General features: G+C 39.9%; 1 protein-coding gene across 1 annotated transcript; it reads left to right on the top strand.

The window, feature by feature from the left end:
- Nucleotides 1-1,913: 1,913 nt before the first annotated feature.
- atp6ap1lb (ATPase H+ transporting accessory protein 1 like b) lies at nucleotides 1,914-14,454 on the top strand. Its single transcript, XM_077611128.1, has 7 exons — nucleotides 1,914-2,154; nucleotides 8,460-8,497; nucleotides 9,015-9,097; nucleotides 10,713-10,951; nucleotides 11,230-11,280; nucleotides 11,635-11,878; nucleotides 12,523-14,454. Exons 1-7 carry the CDS (start codon nucleotides 2,021-2,023, stop codon nucleotides 12,757-12,759), a joined length of 1,026 nt encoding a protein of 341 aa, XP_077467254.1. The 5' UTR covers nucleotides 1,914-2,020; the 3' UTR covers nucleotides 12,760-14,454.
- The last annotated feature ends 3,338 nt before the right edge of the window (nucleotides 14,455-17,792 follow it).

The following is a 17,792-nucleotide window of genomic DNA, read 5'->3' as shown; positions in this document are numbered from 1 at the left end:
GAAGAAAACGCAAGCTATCACCTGCTGCTGAGAGAAAATTGGTCAGGAGGGTGAAGATTCAACCGAGAATCACCAAAAAGCAGATCTGCCAAGAATTAGAAGCTGCTGGAACACAGGCTGCCATGCAAGAAGGAAGCCTTTGCTCCAAAAGCGGCAACTTAAGGCTCGACTGAAGTTTGCTGCTGATCACATGGACAAAGATAAGATCATCTGGAGGAAAGTTCTGTGGTCAGACGAAACAAAAATCGAGCTGTTTGGGCACTATGCCCAGCAATATGTTTGGAGGAGAAAAGGTGAGGCCTTTAACCCCAAGTACACCATGCCTACCGTCAAGCACGGTGGTGGTAGTATTATGCTGTGGGGGTGTTTAGCTCCCAATGGAACTGGTGCTTTACAGAGAGTAAATGGGATAATGAAGAAGGAGGATCACCTTCAAATTCTTCAAGATAACCTAAAGTCATCAGCCCGAAGATTGGGTCTTGGGCGCAGTTGGGTGTTCCAACAGGACAATGACCCCAAACACACATCAAAAGTGGTAATGGAATGGCTAAATTAGGCTAGAATTAAGGTTTTCGAATGGCCTTCCCAATGTCCTGACTTAAACCCCATTGAGAACTTGTGGACAATGATGAAGAAACAAGTCAATGTCAGAAAGCCATCAAATTGAACTGAACCAATTCTGTCAAGATGAGTGGTCAAAGATTCAACCAGAAGCTTGCCAGAAGCTTGTGGATGGCTACCAAAAGCGCCTAATTGAAGTGAAAATTGCCAAGGGACATGTTACCAAATATTAGCGCTGCTGTATGTATATTTTTGACCCAGCAGCTTTGATCACTTTTTTCTGTTCACCCATAATAAAGTCATAAAAGAACCAAACTTCATGAATGTTTTTGTGACAAAGAAGTATCTGTTCCAAACACTCTATCAGAGAAAAATCAGAGTTGTAGAAATAACTGGAAACTCAAGAGAGCCATGACATTATGTTCTTCACAAGTGTATGTAAACTTTTGACCACAACTGTATATATGTGTGTATATGTAATGTGTGTCTATTTCTGGAAATGTGTGCACAAGATGGTGATATCTGAAAGTTGTGCATCTCGATTACATACGTGCGTTCAAATGATAAATGATGCGTCGCATTTGAGAGAGAACGACAGACGGAGTCAGTGTGACTCACTTGCCATGCATCGATGAGAAAATCTCCCACAATAGTAGGTCACAACATTTTGTTATATAACCACTCTTGATATTTTGCTAATTTATTATGGAAAAGCGCAACAATGAACGGTGAGTCTCATCTGATGAGTTGCATTGTTGGCGAACTCACACCAGATGAACTCTTAGGCGGATATCGAAACAGTGGCCTGGGTCATCGGGGGTTGGACCTTTACTCCTGCCTTGTCCCACTGCTGCTCAGCTGCTTCTGTCATCCATATTTGCAGCCTCAGTGGACAATTTCCACAGCTGCAGGCTCTCGCGTGGCGGTGCTCACAACAACGCATAGATCAAGTGGATTAATTCTGCTGTTGTGGCAGCGCACTGGAGATCTAGGTCATGTAGTCGTGGCTCTGCTTTTTCCCCCCCTTTCTTGACAACATCCTCCAATCTCCCCCAGTGATCTGACCTTGGCTTTCTGAGGTTTCCGTGTGTGCTTGCTCTAGTGCCTCAGACGTGAGGATGACATTGGAGGCAGCCGAGGTATGACGGGATGTGAAATACAGCGAGACGCTTCCTATATGTGGAACTGGCCTGCAGCTACCTGTGTAGACGCCAGAGGCAGAGTGGATGGAGAGCACGGGAGTCGATGTGGGAGGGTGAAATGCGTGAAAGGAGCAGAGAGACAAGCAGAGGAAGGGGAGGAGGATGCAACGAGCCAAGTGTGACGCACGCTGCTGCTCTCCGCTTGCCGCTGATTGGCCACGACGAGTGCCCCTCACCGGAGCTGGGAGCCAGGCGCCGCTTGGAGAGCAGATTATGAAGCGGCGCTCCAGCAGCGCCAGTCTCCTCTCATTGTCTCAATGGCCGCACACGCATTCCTCCTGTGCTCCATCGCCTTGCTGTCTGCTCTCAGCCGGCCTGCCCTGACTCTCTCCGAGGAAGAGCAGGGGCCGGGACTCACCTACGATGAAGTGCCTGAAATCTTGGACAGAAGGTAAAGCCATTCTCCTCTCCATCGCTAGGAGGACCATAGGTATGTGCGTGTGCGCGCATATCGCGGTCTCTACGTGGTGGGGATGCAAGGTTCCTTCCTTCCTCTGTTTTCCTCCCCTTTGTCTTGCCATTCCGTCTCACCTTGGCTGGCTCATAAACAGTGGACGCGGCTAGTGTTTGGGAAAAGGCTGCACTGCGAGCCTTTGTTTGCCTCGGTCTTGGGGACTGCATCAGACGCCACTCATCGATCACTGTTGTCTATGTAAGGGAGTGTTGCTCTGAAAAGAGGACATGAAATTAGACTGGGGGCTAGCAAGAGGTTGGGGGGTGCCATACCAAGAGGGGAGATTGGGGCATGGAGGGAAGGTAAACAAGAATGGTCCAGGGAGGAGAGGATACATCAGGGGTGGTCTGCTGGAGTCAATTTACTGATGCAGTCATTGAGAGAGAGGGAGGGGTGGCGGCGGAGGGGCTGACCGAGTGAGAGAAGGGGAGATTGGCGAAGGGAATTGCTGCCAGACGTGTCTGTGTGTTGCAGTCCTGCAGGTCAAATCTGGATCAAACATTCAGCGCGCACTAGATTGGGATATTGAACTGACAGCTTCGGGGCCTTGCTTGGTCACCGAGTCATCGTACACGTAACCAATATTACTGAAGCAAAGCCATGCTAGGCTTTTACAACTATGTGATGCTACGTGTGATAGTTGTCGAGAATTATCTCTGCTGAAAATGCTTCTAGTCAAATGTTTCGTTCTGGGAAGAACAATTGACACCATGGCATTCGCCAGCAAAAAGGGTCATATAGACAATAAATACAGGCGCACAATAGGTCAAAGCCAGCAGTATCAGATCTGAGGGGACTTGAGCTTTGTAAGTGGAGGGTCACCGTTTGAGTCCCACTACGGACCAAGAGAATTTCAACTCTTGTATTTGTTGGGAAGGCTGACGTCACAGTACCATTTTATCCTGCTGCAAACCAATTTACTCACTGCCCTTTTCCCAATCTGAATATATGCTCACAGCAGGGGGTTTGCTCATCTGGGATAAGCCCTTGCTCCTTATTCTCTGAATAGCACAAGCGGTAGATAAAACAAATGGAGAGAGGGATTGCCTTGATTTTCCAATTTGGAGATTAGATTCGGTCGTATATCAGGTACTTTTAGTTAAGGCTTCAAAATAACAGTTAGACAATGAAACAACATTCACTTGATGTATATTAAGTTAATTATTCAATGATTCCTTTCATATTATGAATATTTTCAGAGCAGACAAGAATATCATTCGTTTTTGGTCATTGAAATTGTATTTAACTATAACAGTCATGATGATGATGATGATGATGATGATGATCATGATGATGATGATGATGATGATGATGATGATGATGATGATGATGATGATGATGATGATGATGATGATGATGATGATGATGGCAAAAGCCAACATCATTTTGTTCTAAGGGGCCTGTTCCCAGGGACTGCACATCAAACTTTCTAAATAACCTTAATAATGTAATATTTTATATCTTTGAGTAGCAGAAATATGTATTTTCAGTTCTAACACACTCCTACATGTTGTTATATAAGAGCAACCTTTTATGCTCCCTTAAAAAAACAACTTGGAAAAATCATCTCATACTTTATTAACTACAGTATTAACATATTTTACAGATTTTTATCACTTAGTATCTGCATACCATCTAATCTATGATATACGTTCAGTTTCAAAAAACTAAAATATCACAGCAAAAACTACAACTAAACACATAGTGGAGCTAAAATATATGAAACAGTAAATTGACAATCTATCAACATCTCAAAACAAAATTTTGTATTTAAATATTTTCAAAAAAGGATACACATAAAATGACTTCTACCAAATGGATTATATTACAGAAATGAAGAAAATATGACATGATATAATTGTATACATACTCTTTTATCCATAATTTTTACAGATTTTGTGTGTTTCCCACTAATAAAATTATGAACATTAATCTAACACTACAGAACACATTTTCTTCCTAAAAAAACAAAAAAAACATGAGTAATTATTTATAATGTTGGGTCACCTCATTTCTTGAACTAGAACCCAATTATATTCCTGGGATTCCCCTAAAGAAATTGAAACTTTTACATGTGTGTACCATATGACCTGTAAATGCAGACTTATTTTTCCGCGCCCTTGGTTGCTAAGCAGGGCAACCAGCTGATGCTGCATCAAGATTAAGTGTTAAGCCACATTTTGCCGTCTAATCGGAGTGTGGAGTTGTGATGTGACCATGTGCTCAAACGTATGCCTAAACTTTCACATATTGTCACACTGACCTAAATATAGAAACCGATTATGTGCAGACAATTTGGGATTTCCGGAGGTCATCTCAATGATTATTGAAAACGTCATCCAAAGTACAACAGCTGGCAGTGCAAGTAATCTGTCTTACATTCTAATACTATAAAAAGTTTTTATTGATTTAGAAACCAATAAGTCATGAGTTTACTCTGCCAAATCTCCTTTGATTTCAGAGGCATATGAAGTGGTTATCCATTTACACACTTGACTTGCAGATCATTTAGAAGCTGTAGTTACATTTACATAAAAATTATAATAGGAATGAGCAACATCTCCATTTAATCTTCCTTTACAAATCTATTAATAGGCCAGCCAGTATTTACCTGGTGTGGGATAAAGAAAGCCTTTTTTATTTATTGCAAATTATGTTGATTTATGGTTGAGAAAGAAAGCATTTAATTGTGGCGATGATTTGAATAAAAGGTATGGATCCAGGAATTACCTTTGATTATTTGACTTCTTTCTGAATACATCAAATAAAATTTGAATGGAAAACCCCTATTCAGGAAATTCATAAGATTTATTACTGACCTTGTCATTTGTTCCACCTGATGATAATCTAGGAATGCCAGTGAGAGACTTAAAGTGACCTTGAATCTTCTTCTTGAAAGTGAAAATAATGCATAAAATCTTCAATTTAAAGACCTTATATTGCAATTCAGCTAAATGTCCTAAAGCTTGGCTCCATATAATGTTATTGCACACACACATCTTTGAGTGCTTCTTCGTTTTGTCATTTGTGCTAAACCATTGCGATTGGTACAAAATTGTAATTAAATGAATGAACCGAACATTGCAAGACCTTCAGCAGGAATTAGAATAACGCAGAGGAAGCAAATATAATCTGATTACGATGACATGAACAGACGATGCAGAGAACTGGTGTGATGCTGATGCTTGGACTGACTGTGCTCGTAAGAATTAATATTGCTTTCGGCTGAGTTCAGCATTTAGAAAATGTATTCAGCTATGGGATCAATTAAATACAATGAATTGAAAGTGCCCAGGTATGTAGTGTGTATGACAAACTATTAACAAGTGACTTTTTAATGCATTTTGTTTTTTCAAATGATACGATTGGACGTCTGTTGAAGTCTGAACTGTTTCGTCGTGTTGTAGTGAGCCAAATAGTGTCACCCAAGGGAGTTGCGCTTCAGCAGGAGATCTATGTCGATGTTCAGTGCACTGTAAAACGTGAGTTAGTTCAACACGGATTGTTTGCAACAATTCTGTATGTTTAACACACTAACTCAAATGACTCAAACAAGGTCATAGAATGGTTGTTTCCCAACAGAGAGCTTGTGTTTTGTGGAATTTAATCAGAAATGTGTTGATTATATAAAAGGGCATGTTCAGCACTCAGGCACCGTGTGACAGGCTCAGCCTATGACACGGCCGCAGCAGTCCCGGCTTGCTGACCTCGCTAAACTGGCACAGGAACAAATGCAAGGGCTTTAGCTAACACTTGTGCGCTCCTCCGGTCCCTCTTTGCCAGCTGAGGCCTGGGTAGGGCTGACGGATGGAGCCCGAGTAATGTTGCATGTGCAAACGACTGTTTTATATTTGCCCATTTCTCTTCCAATTGTCCAGGCCTTTGTTTTCTTTTAAACAAAATGAGCTACGTACAGCAGTTAAGCTATGGCCCTGCTCTTGTTTTGGCATGGTTCAGGTTGATTTTCTTTAAAGAGAGAAGCTGGGAAACTGATTCATGTCGTTTGGTTACTCAAACCAAGAAACTCTAGTTGGCTTAATCTTTGCATTAGTTTTAGCAAGAAGCGGATCTATCAGTCAAGCTCTTTCTCTCACCCAGACTCACTTCAAAACATAACTACCTGAAAATTTGAAATTCTATCAGTCAATGCACTGCCAGTAGCGAATTATTTGGCTTTGTCTGGAATGATGATTTCTGTCTATTATGGTTGAGGTTCAGGAGGGAATGGACATAACTGGATATTTTAGTCATGTTTTATTTGCTTTTCCCCATTCAAATGTAATCGTTTTACAAATGGTCAATTAATACTAGAGCTAGATAGGATACTGGATATTTGACTTCATCAATCTATAATTTTGTTAAGCTCTTCATCTTGCTGGTGGCCTTCGTTTCTCTGTGGTCGGGCTCCAGTCGACCTGGCCTGTGTTCTCGACTAATCCTAATCCACCTGGCACTCAACTGCACAACATTGACCAGGTGGAAGCTGCACCAGATGGGTGGTTACCTGCTCCAGACTGCTGGGACTTGTATATAAATACATTTGGCAACCTGTGGTACTGTTTGCTGTAATTTTCAAAAGGTCCAACCTTGCTTCCACAATGTTTGTTCTTAAATCTTCCAGTTGTATGTGGAAACTCTGTGAAACAAAGATTAAAACAAAGTTTGAACTTTATTTATTTTTAAATTGCAAAACCTGTCCTATGTACTTAAATTAAAGCATTACGTATATGTAAAAACTTACACAATGAAAAGCGGAGGAAAGCACCAAATTAACCCACGTTCATCAGCAAACTCTTCTTTAGTTTGCGTGTGTGTGTGTGTGTGTGTGTGTGTGTGTGTGTTTGGTGTAATCATGTCAACTGTGTCTGAGCCATTTTGCAAAGCAGTTGGATGCAGCAGCCAAGGAAAAAAACCTTTGGGCACCAACAAACACCTAAAAATGGGCTGAACATCTAAATGTCGTCAGTAGATTTTCTTCTCCATGAATGTGACAAAAACACAGCCATGCCCCTTCAAATTCTCATCTTGATCTCAGAGCAATACATGAATGGAGTAATAAATAAAAAAGAACTCTAGATGCATTTTGATGCAACAAAATAAATCCTGGTGCTTGCCTTTATTTATGAATGACTGCATACCACTGTTTTGTATAATTATCTTTGTTTTAATGAATTATTACTTGAATATATTAGGCAAATTATTATTTCTCTCTGGAAGATTTTAACACCCGTATTTATAAGTATTCCACGCACTTTGTCACGTGCCTCTAATTCCTTTAAACTTATTTTTTTCCATACCAAAGTCTTCATCTTATATTTCTTAACTTGTCATTTTCAAATATACAAAATAAATATAGATGCTATTGAAAATTTAATCCCCGATAACGGCACAGTAAATCCACTATTGATAAATCATTCAGTTTTAGAACGTAACAATGCCTATTTGTTTTGAGTAATGCTTATACAATACCTGTCTTTTCATTCATTCATTTTCCAAATCGCTTATGCTCCAACAAATCTTTTTTTAAATACATAATTTATGTACAACTAATGTCTATTATTGTATTGTTGTTTTAGAAATAAACATTGCAAGTGGAAAAGTATTTCAACACAAATGGAAGACTGCAACTGTCATGCTACCTGCAGAAGGTCTTAGGTTTACCTTTACAGGGTCAATTATAACAAGCTATTGTGTGAGGATTATAGTTAGCATCCCTGATAATCACTGACAGGCCAGCAAAGACCACAGTGTTAGAGCGTTAGAGCAAAGCCACCCTTAAAGTAGAACAAGCCCACCCACCCGTGCTGCCCAGTAAGCCAATTTCTGCCCTATGACGTCTTTGATTGGACTGTTAAAAGGAACTGGATTAGATTCACTAAGGCAGTTCAACACTGAGCCGGAATGAGTGTCAAGCAGATGCTAGTCTCAGACACACACGTGAAGGAAATGTCTGTTACTCGAGTTGCGGCAATATGTGGGTCAGTACCATTTTGGTGATGAGCAGTTCACGAGAGACTGCAATCGTCACATACAATAAAGCAAAACTAAATTTGTTTTTTGCAGATTCATTACATTTCTTTATAGTGCTCATATGAAAAAGAATTTCTGATTGCCTTAGGCACTGTATATTAGTCCTGAAAAAATGATTGTGTCCAAAATAATCATTATTTTCTGTTAGACTTCCATGTATCAATTCTGGCTGTGTGCTCACAATCTTTTGTTTTCTACTCTTTTCTCCACAGCAGAGAGAACCCCAAACAAGCCACAAGAGTCACTTCAAGTAAGTGACAAACATGGCGTGATAGAAGGCCTGATTCAATCAAGTCACTATGCTGACAAATGCATTTTGTTCCTAGGACGCATCTTTGCTTCGCTGTAATGCGAACAGAAGTGGGATGTCTGTGTTATTTATGCACTCCTAGTCTTTCAAATATAGGGCTATGTTTAGGTTCTACGTTCAAAAGGCGGATTAACAACATTCCAATTTAGATGATTTTATGATGCAACCAAATGTGGATATTTGTAATACTGAATAATAGAGTGACTGCAAAAAACAAACAAATGCAAAAAACACCCACTTATGAGTCACAGTGATGACGCAAAACAACTGAAAATAGAGAGTACTTTAGCATGGAGGTGTAGGCTGTTTCTATTTGTGTGTGTGTAACTATGTCAGTGGTATCCATGTTTTTGTGTGAAAAGGTCTTAACCTGAATTATTACATTGCATAATAGCGTTGCAATCATCCTGATATGTGTGCTAATAAATGTTTTCCCTGTAAAACCACATGTTTGCAGGTCAGGAAGGTGAATATGGCTTAGAAAGCGAAGAAGTTAATTTGATGCCTGAAGATGAAAACCCACTCAGGAGAATTCTGCAGGTATGCACGCACACCTCTCTCGGATTGAATCTCTCTGTCTTCAGCTGCAAATCACACTTATGCACACACTTCTTGCATGTGTATAAAAAGCAAACAGAGCACTCTGCCACGGTGCATGACCTTGGAGGTGAGACTCTTCCTTGGTGTCACAGTCACCAGAGGAAAACACATATGCACGCACACAAACTATCATTCCAAATGACACATTTGTGTGACCATATACTGCTGATGGAGCCAGACATACTTATATACAACAAGAGATTAAAGGATCCAATATTGTTTTGTTTTTCTGGCTGTTTTCCAATATATTTTTCAAAATGTTGTATGAAAATACAGTTTTATCCTTTAGGACAACTCTCAGTGACTGAAAAAGTCACCAGAAATAAATGTCTTGTAAAAGGCTGTTGGATTAGCACAAATTCCTTCCAATGTAATGTGACCTCAGAGGAAAGAGATTAAAGATGGTACATCTCCGGGTATATTCTGTACATCATGTCATAGCACACATCTGCTCGTGACAGACTCATATGAAACTCTTGGCTACATCGCTCGCATTTTTCTGTGCAGAATCTTAGCGATGTTATTTAGGAGTCCAAATAAAATCCAATTCTGGCCTTATTTTATATCACCTATATTAAAAAGCATGTAAGCACGGGCAATGGCGACACCAGCCCCCCTGTGCAATCCTTTTACCGTCCTCCTACCCTTTATAAATTTACTGGCCACTCGACTGCCTAGTTTAGATTGTACTTGCCTCCTCCTTCACTAAATATTCATGACACAATAAAGCATAATTGTTGTGGATCTCAAAATGTTAACTACACTATTTATTAGTTATTACACGTTATTAGTTCATGCACATCAGACATTTGAAACATTAAAATTCTTTCATTCATTTATTGAAGCACTTATCCTCACAAGGGTCGCAGGAAACATTAAAATATAACACGACATACTGACGATAATATCCCGATATGATAAATTCAGGTGTGAAAAGGAACCAACAGACTTAATCAGTGTTTCCCCCTAGCGGGAAAAGTGTGTTAAGACGAGTTTTGTACTTAGATATTTTTATTAGCAGTAGCCATAACTACCTCTTAAGTCAGTATTTCAGCATGTATTCTATTTTATGTAAAGATTATTTAGTAGGCCTTATCTACCTTTTAGAAACACACTTTTATTGTCTCATCTCATTTTCTGAACCGCTTCATCCTCACTAGTGTCGCGAGGGATGCTGGAGCCCATCCCAGCTGACTTTGGGCCAGAGGCGGGGGACACCCTGAATTGGTGGCCATCCAATCGCAGGGCACAAGGAGACAAACGACCATTCACGCTCACACTCATACCTACGGGCAATTTAGAGTGTCCAATCATCCTACCATGCATGTCTTTGGGATGTGGGAGGAAACCAGAGTTCCCAGAGAAAACCCACGCAGGCCCGGGGAGAACATGCAAACTTCACACAGGTGGGCCGACCTGGATTTGAACCCCACTGTGAGGCCGACGCGCTAAGCCCTCACCCGCCGGGTTGCCCACTTTTAATATAATATGAAAAATATCTCAAATTAAACAAAAAAAATACTGTATGTCTATGTTTTTTTTTTCTCGCTACCAGCCTTTCAAGTGGCATCATGCAGGGATGTCTCACAGCAAGAGGAAGCTTCTGCAATCACTGATGGGACCTTATGGACCCTTGAGTGTGTCCTACAATGGAAAGACTTGCATTCTGTTCAAGGCAAAGCGTTTGGCTATCCGCTACAGGAACCATACCTTCATTGATCTCACCGAGAGAGTGTTCAGTCCAAACTCCCCTTTGGACACCAAAGGCTCGATTTGCACCAAGGAAAAGGCCACGTAAGTAGCTTGGAACTTGAAGTCATAAAGCTACATCTCCTTCTCCTCTCTTATGACAAAAAAAGCCAAAAACAATTTGCATTTGTCTTTGTTTTCGGATTTGTGTTCAAACTAACCAACGTATCAATCAATATTTTGAAACTTGAACACTACATTTTTTTGCATTTGGAAAGGTGATGTTTTTAATAGAGGAGTCATTTCAATGGTATATTGTAGGATCAGGAAGTGTTGGAGTATTTCTCGTTCAAATAATACATTTAAATGTTGTTTTTCTGCAGGCTTTCATTAAAGTTTGGTGATGTGGAAGACTTGCGAGGTCTAGTAATCAGGTACTTTTTGCATTCTTACATAAAATGGTTTCAACAATCAATACCTTTTACGCACAATCCCATCAATAACCTAATTTTCTCACGAACAGAACCCATGGAGCGTAAATAACCATTTAATTCCACTAAAGGGATAGAAAGATTTTTTTTGTTTAATTTGGAAACAGTTTGAAGCCCACCTATTTTCCAGTACGTTCTGTTTATGGCCATGGTGGACGTTGGACCTTAACCCAGTTTGAAGCCCAAAAGCCAATCATCCGGGGCGCATAGACAAACAAGCATTCAAAATCATATGCACATCTATGTATGACTGATTCAATAAATATCGGCAGATAAAATATCAAATATCTTCCCTAGGCTCCAAATGTCAAACACCTTCTACGAGGCAGCAGGCCAAAACTGGTTCACCCTGGACAGCGTGCACATCCACTACAACTGGACTCAAGAGGCCACGTTCAACGCCAGCGAGGTTTACGCTCCGGCCACATCGTCCTACCACTGCCAGCATGTCAGCAGTCTGCACAAATATGACACTCTACTGGTGCCCAGCTCGCACACTGACACGTCCGCCAACTGGCACATCACTTTCACCGATTTCCAGGTACATTTTCAAAAAGAGGGTTTGGGCGTAGCTACTTTAGGGTACTAACATTGTCAGTCATTAGTTATTTTCTGTTCATTTAGTGAAGCAGACTGGTTTCTCTGGTCCTGATTGGGATAACTTTGTTGAGAAAAAAAATGATACTAATCTTGCCGCTTTTCACACTGCAGAAAAATCCTTTTTGATGCTTGCATTTAAAAAAAAAAAAATTCTTCAGTACAAATTCATTTATGTATTTGTGAAGCTAATCAATTTCAATTCGTTTAAAAAACAACAACAACAACAACAACAACAACAACAACACATTTAGGTATCAGAATGCCCCCTGATGAATACTTTTCTCAGTCAGGCAGGCCTCATTGATATCTGAAATATTGAGATTTCAATATGATCTTAGCGTTCGTTGTTATGATTTTCATCCTTATTTTTTTTTTTGTACTTCTGTATATATGCATGTTTGCCAAACATTTCCTTTGGTGTTTCATCAGTCTGCTCTACCGTATGTTTGGCAGTCTGTGGGTCTGTCTGTACTCAGTGGGCTAGGCCATCTGCTTGGCTGTCTCAACCTGTGTGTACTAAACCCAGTAAGAGCCACTTGTCCTCTTTAATTCCACCTAATCTCGTCTTTCTGACATCTTTTCCAGATTCAAGCCTTCAACGTGCAGTCGGATAAGTTTGCGTCGGCGAGTGACTGTGCCACTTTCCTAACGCCGGCTATCCTAATGGGCCTGGTGACGTCTCTGATACTGCTCCTGGTCTTGGCTTACGCCCTGCACATGGTGGTTCACCTCAAGCACATCGACCGCTACGAGGAACACAAGGCCACCGTCTACTTTCCCCGGAGTCCAGAGGCTGAATTGCCAGACAAAAACAGCCTGTGAGGGTGTAGGAAAGGGACAGACAGAGAAAAAGCAAGGGGGCCAGTCATGGAAAAAGTATCCTCCACAGAGTATTTCTTCAACAAAATGCCTGTTCACACGAAAACCTTGTAAATCACTTGTAACTAAATGCAGGATACTCTTTCCTCATTGACCTGTATCTTGGCATCCATTGTCCGGATACTCAAGCCTCTCCTGGACCTAAGGTTGTTGATCAAAATGTCAAAGGTCAAGGACAGCCCTGAGGCCCTGAGTGGCAACGAGCGGCCTTTACCCCAGCCAGCCATGTGGCCCTTACCAGGCTATCGGTCACTATCACAGCTAACATCAGATGCTCTCTATTAAATGTAAGTAGTACATGGGACGTTCACAAGTGTCATATCACAAGCTTCCTGCGCTCATTGTTTTTCCGGCTTTCTCTAAAGTATCCTTTGTCTTATCGCTGCGACAACTATATTCTTCGAAGAGACAGTTTTAGCTCTGCGATAGCCGTGTTAGCTGCATGCCATAAAAAGCTGGTCAATCTGAGCTAGTGCAGTGTTTCCTGATCATCAGAAATTTTTGCATGTAGTGCAGCTGAAGTCAAGCGAGCAAGATGCAAATGAGTAGAAGCTTGAAAAGCTTCCGAGTACAAAAGAATGGAAAACAAGGAAACTCTGGTCTAGCATCTGGCTGGAGTGAATGGCCCTTCAGAGCTTTCAAAGTCTCGCACCCCGTCTCTAAACAAGATTGCTGCTTGGGATTAAACTGTGAAATGGCCTTTTATGGACCAGCTGTAGAAAGACGAAGGGGCTCTACAAACTAGCACAACATTGGTTAGTGGCAAAGCACTAACGAGAAGACTTTAAAGACTTTACGAGGAACAATGCTGCAAAAAGGTGGCCGCTCCAGGGAGACGCGGGACTGCATCTCTCCAGTGAAATGACTATCAACATGACGTCAAGTACTTGGACAAGGGGGCGTGGATTCTTCGTCCACGGCACTGGGTATGAATGCCAAAGTGAAGCTTAAAGATATTGCCATAAAAAAATGGTGAGACACAGTGAAAAGAGCTAATTGTTTCAACTATGTACAAAACACATACATGTACAGAAGCGTCACTCTCCGGAGGTTTTATTTTTTTCATTTTCTTTGTGTCTTTTTTTTATATACAACATAATCATGCAAAACTTACTGGTACACAGCTCATCCTCATGAACAAAAGGATATTCAATTCAAGATGTATCGGACTTCTGCATCTCTTTGCAAGCATAGTTGTTTACTTCAAATCCTGCACAATTAGGAAGCGTAGTTATAATTGTGCAAATCAATGAAGATTAGTGATTTTAGCAGTTTTCTCCCAAAATGTGTTTTAAGATGGGATCTGATGAAGTCAAGTCCAAGCTAACCCAACTGTAAATCCAAATTCCTCCCATCGAGAGAAAATAATATGGAATGCTGTCCAGCTTTTGGGATTTATAGATGCCATTAATATTCCAGAAGCCACACTCACAGCATCAGTAAATCATTACAAGGATTAAAAAAAACGTCAGCATGACAGTAAGTAGATATCTTTACATTCGATATGGCAGTTCTGTCAATCTGTAGCAATGTCAAATGTGTTCTTTGGTCATAAGTGTATTCTACAACCTATGAAATGAGTGCGGCTCGTTTGTCCAAGGACCAACTGATTGATCAATAAATGATATTTAGAGGAGATTGTGCGTTTTGTTATTCATAGATATTCCTAATAGATTCCTTATTTTCCACACACACATTCTGGTTACAGCTTAAATGATAAACATTCTACATTTTAACGTGATAAGTGTCTTGTTTTGATAAATTCACTTTAGCATTTAGCTGAACAAGATAAGTTCTTCAGGTTCAGTCTAAATTTAGGTACGCATTTTTTCTTTTAAAATATATTTGTTTTAACAATATTATGTTGGCGAGTATTTGCACGCTTCAATATAAAAGGAATTAAGTTATAAAGGAAAATTTATTAGTGTTTTCCTCCAAAAAAATTGCTATTTTTTTCTTCATTGCATCAGTTAGGCCAGTTTCCACCGAACAGCAAAACAAAAGCAGAAGCTTCAATGTTTAACCAGTAGAGGTCAGAATTAGGTGTGCATCATAATGGGAGAAAAAGCTTCTTTACGCTAGTGTCCTTTGTTCTTCTTATTATTCCACTAATATACCACCACCTTTGAAAAAAGTATTCCTGATTTTATTAATATATTTCGCTCATTAATATTTATTCATTTGAGTAAACCTACTTAAAAAGGGCGTGACACTACATAACGTCCACTAGAGGTCAGTATTTGATCGTCAAGTTCCAATGCCAGTGCAGCACAATATAGTAGTATAAGTATACGTAGTATGTATGTTTATTTATTTGAGCCACACAGAGATTAGTTTCCTTCTAGTTTCTTGATGCGAAACAAGATTGACTAAAAGATTCGACCGGGAATACAAATCAAGAAAGATCACGGGACGAAAAAATGGGGAATTAATCAGCACATTTTTTAGCATCCTAAGAGATGGTTTAGGATGAGCTTAAAAAAAACAGTCAAAAAGTCATGGGTTGTGTTCAATGTTAATCTCTCCTTTTGCAGAACTCCAGATTGGGCATGTTCGGAGTGCTCAAAGCTGCCGATTGTGGATTTCGTGGCTATGGCCTGAGCACAGACAGATAGGCCTGACCATTTTATATGTAAAGCTGCCAGTCATAAGGAAGAGAGGCCTGCAGGGTTCTCCACACAGCTTCTTTGTGATTGCTAAACTGGGACGGGGAGGCAGTAAATAAGCTGCTTTGCATCCTGGGAGCTCAAGAGACCAGAAGCAGAGTTTGTTGGGTTCAACTTCTTCTTTATCTTTACAGTTTTAGTTTTATTACATATAGTATCGTTAAAAAAATAAGCATCAGAGAAATTCATTAGAGAAATATTCTCTCCCTCTTGTCCGAGATAACGTAGCTCAGAGTGATTAAATCTGCTGTTATTATGCCGATCCTGATTTGTTCCAATAAGGTTCTTTAATGTGTGTTGCGACTTGGTGACTCAACTTTTAATTGGACCTTGCAGTCAAGACAATAACAGATCCAGACTTCCCCGTCGCCTATCAGCACAGCCAGCACGGAGGGCCTATAATTTGAGCCTTCAGGCATGTTATTATTGCGAATGAGGTGATAATCAGCTAAGCGGCACAGCCTGTGGGCCAGGAATGATTAGGAATTTTGAGTTTGGATCATGGTGTTCCACATATGCTGATTCTGACCAAGCAATGAACAAACCATTGGAAAATAATTCTGAATGAAGCATCAAACATCACTCGGTTCAACTTATACTGTATGTAAACCCTCTAACCAGACACGAAACCCACTGCATGTCACTTACATAAAAACACTAATAGATTGCACTGCTATTGTAAATTTGCGTTCCAATAAAAACTAAAGTAAATCGGGCGATGACAAAATAAAATGCTCTCAACTATTACATTCTTCCTGGAGCCCAAGCAGGAAGAATGGATCTTACTTAAGTAAGGACAAATGGGGATTTATTAGTTAACAATAAGCTATTTAATTCTTACATTCATCATTTACTCCTGGATGCCTGTTGAAACAGCAACTGTACTCCACTGTACTTTGGGCAAGAGTTGCATTTATTCTTGAGTGAAATGAACATCCATTGGAATTTGACTCCCCCTTTTTTTAGCTTGTCAGCCTGCAGATGTCCTCTGCTGAGTCATGTGTCCATGCAAACCAGAGTGGCATAAACATTACATCTCTCTTTTAAATGATTAAGAGAGTGTTCTGTTCCTGTGCATGTATCTTCAAGGACCGATGTGTAAGATTAAAAGCTTTAGATGTCATTAAAAAGTCATAATATTTCCACTCTATGTTTTATGTTCTCCACTCCACAGAAAAGAAAATCCCATTATCCACACAGTGATGAAATGTTCAAGAAGTCTTTGATGAGCCACAGTGACCTCTGCTGGACTATATAGTAGGACCGATAATTTTTTTGTATTTTGATGTGATCTTGTGATCCTTTTAGTCAATTAACTTGAATAGATTTTTTTAGTTCAAATGCTACTCAGGTTTAATTAGTCTTTTTTGTCTTACAAGCTCAATTTATGTTCATGCTATAGTTATGATTGTGTCTGAGGGAATGTATCCTCACTGCACTCATCCAATTTTGCCCCTTGGTTGCTGCACCGAAGCTGCCAATCAGAAAGCAAAGAACCTGAAAAACAGTCAATATAAAACAGCATTATGACAGTCTTTGGAAATTGCTGTAATATATTGAGACTTGAAAGTAAAAAACTTTAAAACTGTTCATCCTAAGGGACGAAAGGAAATGCATTGTATAATGTTTGAAAACAAGACTTATTTCAGTTTCACTTGATTTAAGATGTTTTGGCAGTCTTACAAGCATTAATTGGATTTGATAATAAAGTGCATGATTTGTTTTCGATAAACATAAAAAAAAACTCCCGCAAACATAAAATGACCATTTATTTTCAAGATCTTTTTATTGTTGTCTTTTGACTTTTAGGACCTCAATATAACGTAATAAACAAAAAAAATGCACTTCCCCAATTATTAATTGGAAGTACTTTTTTGTAGATCCTCTATTGGAATGACACATATTATCCATTCATTCATTTTCCGAACCACTTGTCCTCATGAGTGTCACGGGGTGCTGGAACCTATCCCAGCCAACAACAGCCAGTAGGCGTGGTACATGCTGAATTGGTGTCAGCTAATTGCAGGACACATATTAAACATAAAAATAAAACACAAATTGGATAACTTTATTCATCCCCTATTCGGGAAATTTCGTTGTCACAGTAGCAAGAGGGTGAGGATGCAGGAATAGGAAAGGCATTTTAGACATAAATAGATAGGTAATAAATAAAATTCCACCCACCACCTGCACCAGCACATGTTGACTTAAGAGAAAATGTTCGGAATACACCTGAGTCGGAAATGCATTTTAACATGCCCATCATCATTAACATGCTAATGCTGTTCATGGTCAAGTGTGAACTGGATT

Source organism: Stigmatopora argus, chromosome 1 (assembly GCF_051989625.1).
Source record: "Stigmatopora argus isolate UIUO_Sarg chromosome 1, RoL_Sarg_1.0, whole genome shotgun sequence".
In the NCBI taxonomy this organism is placed as follows: domain Eukaryota; kingdom Metazoa; phylum Chordata; class Actinopteri; order Syngnathiformes; family Syngnathidae; genus Stigmatopora; species Stigmatopora argus.
Note: the sequence above shows the minus strand (reverse complement) of the source record. Positions and strands in the feature narration are given on the sequence as shown.